Source organism: Parus major, chromosome Z (genome assembly GCF_001522545.3).
Source record: "Parus major isolate Abel chromosome Z, Parus_major1.1, whole genome shotgun sequence".
NCBI lineage: Eukaryota > Metazoa > Chordata > Aves > Passeriformes > Paridae > Parus > Parus major.
In genome coordinates this window covers 113120-119375 of record NC_031799.1, presented here as the reverse complement: position 1 = coordinate 119375, position 6256 = coordinate 113120, and the positions used below count along the sequence as shown (strand labels likewise).

General features: G+C 56.4%; 1 protein-coding gene across 4 annotated transcripts in view; it reads left to right on the top strand.

Annotated features, from left to right (window-relative positions):
- Positions 1–6256, top strand: part of MAPK4 (mitogen-activated protein kinase 4) — a 50851-nt gene that overhangs the window by 39049 nt on the left and 5546 nt on the right. For all 4 annotated transcript variants that reach the window (XM_015615191.3, XM_015615190.3, XM_015615188.3 and 1 more), the window contains exons 4-5: positions 36–180; positions 4592–4753. In XM_015615191.3, coding sequence (XP_015470677.1) covers positions 36–180; positions 4592–4753 — 307 coding nt within the window. The remainder of the gene's footprint in view (positions 1–35; positions 181–4591; positions 4754–6256) is intronic.

The window sequence follows — 6256 nt, the reverse complement described above, 5'->3', positions numbered from 1 at the left end:
CTGTCATTCCTCAGCCCCTGTCTCTGCTCCTCCAGGGTTACCTGTCCGAAGGCTTGGTGACGAAGTGGTACCGCTCCCCCCGTCTCCTCCTGTCGCCCAACAACTACACCAAAGCCATTGACATGTGGGCAGCGGGCTGCATCCTGGCCGAGATGCTGACTGGGAGGATGCTCTTTGCCGGTAGGTCTCTGTCTCCTGGTGTTTCACTTTTTCCCTCCCTCCTCCCTTGCTAGCCAATTCCGAGGCTTTCTCGCCCAGCAGAGGGAGTTCCCCCGTGTGAGGAGAGGAGATAAGAGTGCCCTGTTCCAGGAGGTTTGTACTCTATGCCGTGGATTTGAATTGTGGTCGGTGTCTTCCAGCTGTTTCTGTTCTTTGAGGGGAGACATTTGAACGCCCAATTTTAGGATTTACCTGTAAGCACAAGCTGCAGCTGCAAAGGTGAAGTGCAAGAAAAGACGACAACAAAAAGCACAGCAAGGAGTTACCAATGCAGCATTTGAAGCTCAGCTCTGATGTTCTTGAGAAGAAAAAATGTATTTAATAAATTCACAAAAATGCTGTGCCAGGAGCCAAGCTGAGCCTCCTGAGCTGGGACACGGAGCCATTCGTGGGGGGATGGAGCAGCTGCCCTCTGCCTGTTGCAGGAGCTGTTCCCCTTCCCGGGGTGTGCAGCAGAGCTCCATGGCCTGCCAGTGCTCTGAATGACAAGGTTTAGCGTGTTTTGTGAGCAGCTGTTGGCAGAGCTGTGTAAATAAATAACCAGGACCGTTAATAATGGAGGAGGACGTTTCCTTCACACACAGCACGCCGCAGAGCTCCACAGACCTGGCTGCAGCTGCTCTGACGCCCCCTCCCCACTCCTGCTTGCAGCTTCTGTATTTCTTTTGTGAAAGCTTAAAAATAAGCAGTCGGTACCATTATGAAGTGATCTTTAAAATTGCCACCACTTCCTTCCTTCTCTTTGTCCTCAATTTCACCAAAACTTTCCAGTCCAGGGATTTCTGCTTTGAAAATTGTGCATTGAACCTGTCTGCTCCTGATGTTTCCTTGGGATACGTTCTAGGAGCAGGGGCATCTCCAGGTGCCACTTGTCCCTGCAGGTGTGGGGCCTTGTCTGATCTCGCTGGGAGATGCTGCAGTCTCCGTTCCCCTGCACTCAATCCCCACATCAATCAGCAAAACCAGAGTTGTTTGCCGAGGTCCTCCCCCGGCCATCCCAGCACATCACCCAAGCATTCCTGGCTTTTCAAACTGTGCTTGAGCCCTCTCTCAGCCCAGCCTGGGGCTTGTTTTGGCTCTCTGTGGGTCCCACGGTGTGAGCCATGCTGGCTGACAGCACCGAGGTGTCCGAGGTGGTGCTTTAAGCTCATTTTGTGGCTATGCAGAGGCAGAAGTAGCCCCAGGGTGGGGTTCATCTGTCCCCTGCCTGGGTGAGATGCCCCAGAGCAGCCACGCAGGAGCCTCCCCAGGCTGGTTCTCCACAGCAGGCAGAGATCAGAGGTGGGATTTGGCACTCACGGGCTGGGCTCTGCCAGACACACGCTGCGAGCATCCCTTCTTCTCCACCCTCCAGCCCAGTGAAATCACTTAATAACTCCCCAGGTGCTGGCAGGATGCTTGATTAATGGGTGGGGATCAAAACCAAACTCCAAATATCAACTCCTTTTGGGTGGCTTTGAAACTGCATCATTGTCATGGGAGGTTCTGGCCCCCTGCCCCGTTTTCCTGGCCTCCTCCTGTGCCAGCAGGCAGAGCAGGGCCAGGGCAGGAGCCCGGCAGCAGGCAGGGTGCCCGAGGTGTCTTTCACCTGCTGCTGCCCAGAGAGGAGCAGAATAAAACCCAGCCCCTCCAAGCAGCTAAAACTCACAGCAGCAGCTAAAATGCACGCACAGCGACGTGGATTCACCTTTTCTGCTGCTGTTCTCCCCTTGGCTGGGCTGGAGGAGCTCACCCCAGGCAGCTGCAGCCCCGTCCCTCCCTGCAGGACGGGTTTCACAGAGCCCCGTGGGAAAGAGCAGCAGTGTGGTTCGGGGAGAGCTGCAGCCCTGCAGCAAGCGCCGTGCCCGGGGTGAGTGTCTCCTCCAGCGTGCGTCAGCGGCGCAGTTCACACCGAGTGCTCAGCATAAATCAATATAATTAACTCGGGACTCTGTCCGGGGTGCTCTGTGAATTCAGGGTTGGTTGTTAGGAGTCGCTCACTGCTTCCATTCTCCCGCACAAATTGTGGGGTGTGCGGCAGAAACGGACCCCAGCCCCTCCCAGAGGCCCCTTCCCCATGGGGCAGAGCGGATTTGGGTCTGGCAGAGCCCCGGCAGGCCACAGCAGACGGCTGTCCCAAAGCTGACAGCAACTCAGCACTGCTGCGGCTGCCGGAATCCGGCTCGCAGACCTTCGGGGAGCTCCCCAGCAGCAGCACAGGGAACGGGAGGAGAGTCCGTGCCTGAGCAGCCACAGCTCCCTCCAGTCCTTCCCACCGAGAGCAGCATCAGTGGAAGCAGGAGTAAATGGGGAAAAGGAGTAGAAAAGGAGAAAAGGTCTGTCCTTGCAGATCTCCGTGGGGCTCACCAGTGGGGCTGTGACCAAGCACAGGGGCTTTTCCCGTGGGATCAGGGCTTGCTCCCAGGGCTTGGTGCCTTCCTGGGACTTGGTTGAAGCCTGGAGAAGGTTCTCTTTTAGAGACATGGTGCAGAGCTCCTCGTTCTCTCCCTGGGTGACAACAGCATGCTGCGTTTATCCTGTCTGTGATTCATGTTTTCCTTTTCAGGAGGTAATACCTTCAGAAAAAGGTCCCTGGGAATTCCATAAATAGAGGATAATGGAAGAGAATGGGGATTCTTGAGAGCCATAATTCAGGGCTCCCAGCACTGCATTAGCAGCTCCTTTGTGTGACTGAACACGGTATCTTCTGGCTGCCAGCTTTCTTCAGCCAGCCGTGGCTGGAGCTGCGCTGAGGGAAAAGCCATAAAGCCTTTGTGACTTTTATCACCCTGTAATTTTGACCACAGCTTGGGAATTATCCTGACTAACAAGGTGTTCATTTCCTGGTAGATATCTTTAGTTTCCCCTGGAGTCACGCTGTGAAGCTCTGAGTGACCTAAAATTAGTTTTTCTCTGGGGAAGTGAATTAATTTGCCCAGGGTTGATACGGGAAGGGCGTCCTTCCCTTTGTCTTATCCCAGGGCGTTGATCCTGACCCCTGAGAGGGGGGAACCCCTGGGATTCCCGGGACCCTGGTGGGGGGTGCTGGGGCTGGAGGGGTGGGATGGCCTGGAAAGGGGTTCAGGGGTCCTGGTGCTGGCAGTGGCTGCTCCCAGCATGAGCTCTGTTGCTCCCCCTGTGTGGTTCCTCAGCACCCCAGGACGAGCCCAGTCACTCCCAGTCATTCCCTAATAGGGTATGATTTGCCTCCAGCACGGTCCCAGTTCCTCCCACTTTGGCCCAGTGTGTTCCCAGCTGCCCCCAGTACAGTCCCAGTCACTCCCCCAGTACGATGCCAGTATTTTCCAGCAGGGCCCCAGTCACTCACACTTGCCCCCAGTTGCCCCCAGCGTGGTCCCAGTTGCCCCCAGCACATTCCCAGTGGCTCCCAGTACGGTCCCATTGACCTGGGTGTGACCAGCTGGGCTGGTGTCAGCCTTGCCCCGGGGCTGTCCAGGTGCACTGCCAGTGTCACCAGAGCTGCCCTGGAGGTGGCCGTGGCTGAATGGAGCCAGGCTTGGCGAGGCCAGGACGGGAGAAAGCAGCTCCCCAGCACCCATGATTGTCCCTCCCCTTGTCCCAGGGGGTCAGCTCCATGGGTGTGGGTCTGGAGAATTCGTGCTGGCCCAGCTCTGGGCTGTGGACACCAGGGACCCCCACAGGAGCAGGGCTACCTCAGGGCCAGCGGTCTCCATCCCCTGTGAGGTGGCCCCCCCACACTCCCTGCTGGCCGGTCAGAAGTGCTGGGCCATAAATGAGGCTGACTCTTCTTGTCGTGGATCAGACCTTGGTGATCAGGGCTGCTCACCCTTGGGGCAGCCTGAAATCCGTGGCTGGGACAGCAGGGACTCTGTAGCCCAGAAATCCCCGTTGTTTTGGCTGCCCCCAGCCGCTCCCTGCCCCAAAGGTGGTCCTGCCTCTGAGGACAGAGCGTTTCTAACCAGCCCCCCTGGCCAGCAGAACATCATAGGCGCGACTCCGAGTCCCTGCCAGCTCCTCTCTGCACACGTGGGAGGCTGGAAATCCACCACGGAGCTCCTGGTCACATCCAGGAGAGTGCTGAGGAGTGGGATTAGCGCTCGTTATCGAGGGGCTCTGCTGCTCCTCTCACTGACAGGCAGCCGGCCCTGAGCAGGGGTTTGGGTTCTATGGACAAATATGTCCTGAAGGAAAAGGATTAAAAACCTGTAATGGCACACAGCCACTGGGGATTGGCACCACCAGAGCCATGACCAGAGCCCAGCAGCCAGTGGAAAACACCTCTCCTCTTGGGGCTGGACACCTGCATTCCTTTAAAGATGGAGTTTGGGGACCCCTGGGGCTGACAGCACCGCACACCCGCCCCAATTTATCCTGGGTATCTCACCTCAGTGCCTGTCTTCTTCCTGCTCAGGGGGCCACGAGCTGGAGCAGATGCAGCTGATCCTGGAGACAATCCCTGTGATCCACCAGGAGGACAAGGAGGAGCTGCTGAAGGTGATGCCCATGTTCATCAACAGCACCTGGGAGGTGCGGAAGCCGCTGCGCAAGCTGCTGCCCGAGGTGGACAGCGAAGGTACCGTGGTGGCCGCTGGCTTGGCACGGCTTCTCTCGCCTGCCGTGTCCTCAGAGCTGCTCCCTTGGAGTCCAGAAGGACCTGGGTGCTGCAGGAGGGGCTGCAGATCCCTGGGGGTGTGCGGCAGGTGGTCCCAGCTGTAGCTCAGGTGTCCCCACTGCTGTCCCCTCGCAGGCGGCCTGTCCCCGGGCCCTGCTGCAGGACAGCACTCATGGTGCTGTGGCTTGCTCACAGGTAGCTCCCAAGGGTGAAATTCTCTTCCAAGGCCCTTCAGAGGTTTATCCCTGGCTCCCCTGTGTCTCCCCGAGCTGTGAGAGGGGTTCAGCCCAGAGGTTCTCCTCGAGCCCCGTTTGTTGCCTCGCTGTGCTTGTGAACACGGCTGTGCAGTACAGTACTCCTTCTTCTTCACGAGCATCCCAGCTTGGGATGGTTGTGACAGACAGGAGCACTGACCAGCTGCTCTCCTGAGCTCCTCATGAGGGTTAAACTGGCCACCTGCTTTTGGCAAGATGTTGAGACCAGGCTCAGCTGGTGTCTGCTGGTCTTGGCAGCACGATATCCATCGGCTCGGGGTACCCAGGGGCCGTCTGGGCCTCCAGCAAGCAGGAGCCGATTTATTCCCTGCCATGGCTGCGGGAAGAAAGGTCACCCACACCCCTCAGATAATTCACTGTCGTTTTCCTGCCCCTGTGAGCTGCAGCACATCACAAATCACACCTGTAAGGTGTTCTGCCACGCTCCCTGCCCGCAGCTGGCAGCCGTGCAGGGCTGTTGATTCCGTCCCATTTAATTAGTCCGAGCAATGAGGTGATCTCAGGGAGGGAGACAGTGGGAAATTGGTTAATGTCTGAGCAGCACGTGTGGCCATCCTGTCTGCTGAGGGGCTCTGCAGAAACTGCCCTGTTCACACAATTTCGTGGGGATGTTCCTGAAGGTTTCAGTACGAAGCCGTATTGAAGAAAGGCATTATTCCTGTTTTTATTGCCTGAACTCATAGTGACTTTCCCATGAAAGGATCAACTGGATAAGCAACAACTTCAGTGGCAGGATTTTACCTTCTCACATAACCTCAGTAAAAGGAATCATCAAAGCCATCACAGCAAACCCTCTACGTTTAGGTTTAATTGCCCTTAAATTTCCTGTCATCATAGAGTTCAAGCACCACAGTTTCCTGAAATTATTTTAGCCACTCAGAATTCTTTGAATATTAATGGGTAAGATAATTTCATAGCATTGGTCACGCCAAAGGCTTCTGAAAATTGCAGTAAATCTAATCTGCTTCAGTTGCACCTAAGATGTGAAATCAGTTGTCTGAAACACTGAGCTTGTTGGATGGACCTGAGAGTGTGGAGTAAAATCCCAGCACTGCCCAAAGCTCCTTTTGGGGTGAGATCTCTGCCCTGTGCAGCACACAGCTGGGGGTGTGACACATGTGCTGTCCTGCACAGGTGTGAGGATGCTGCTCTGCCCTGCCCATCCCTGCCCTGCCCTGCCCTGCCCTGC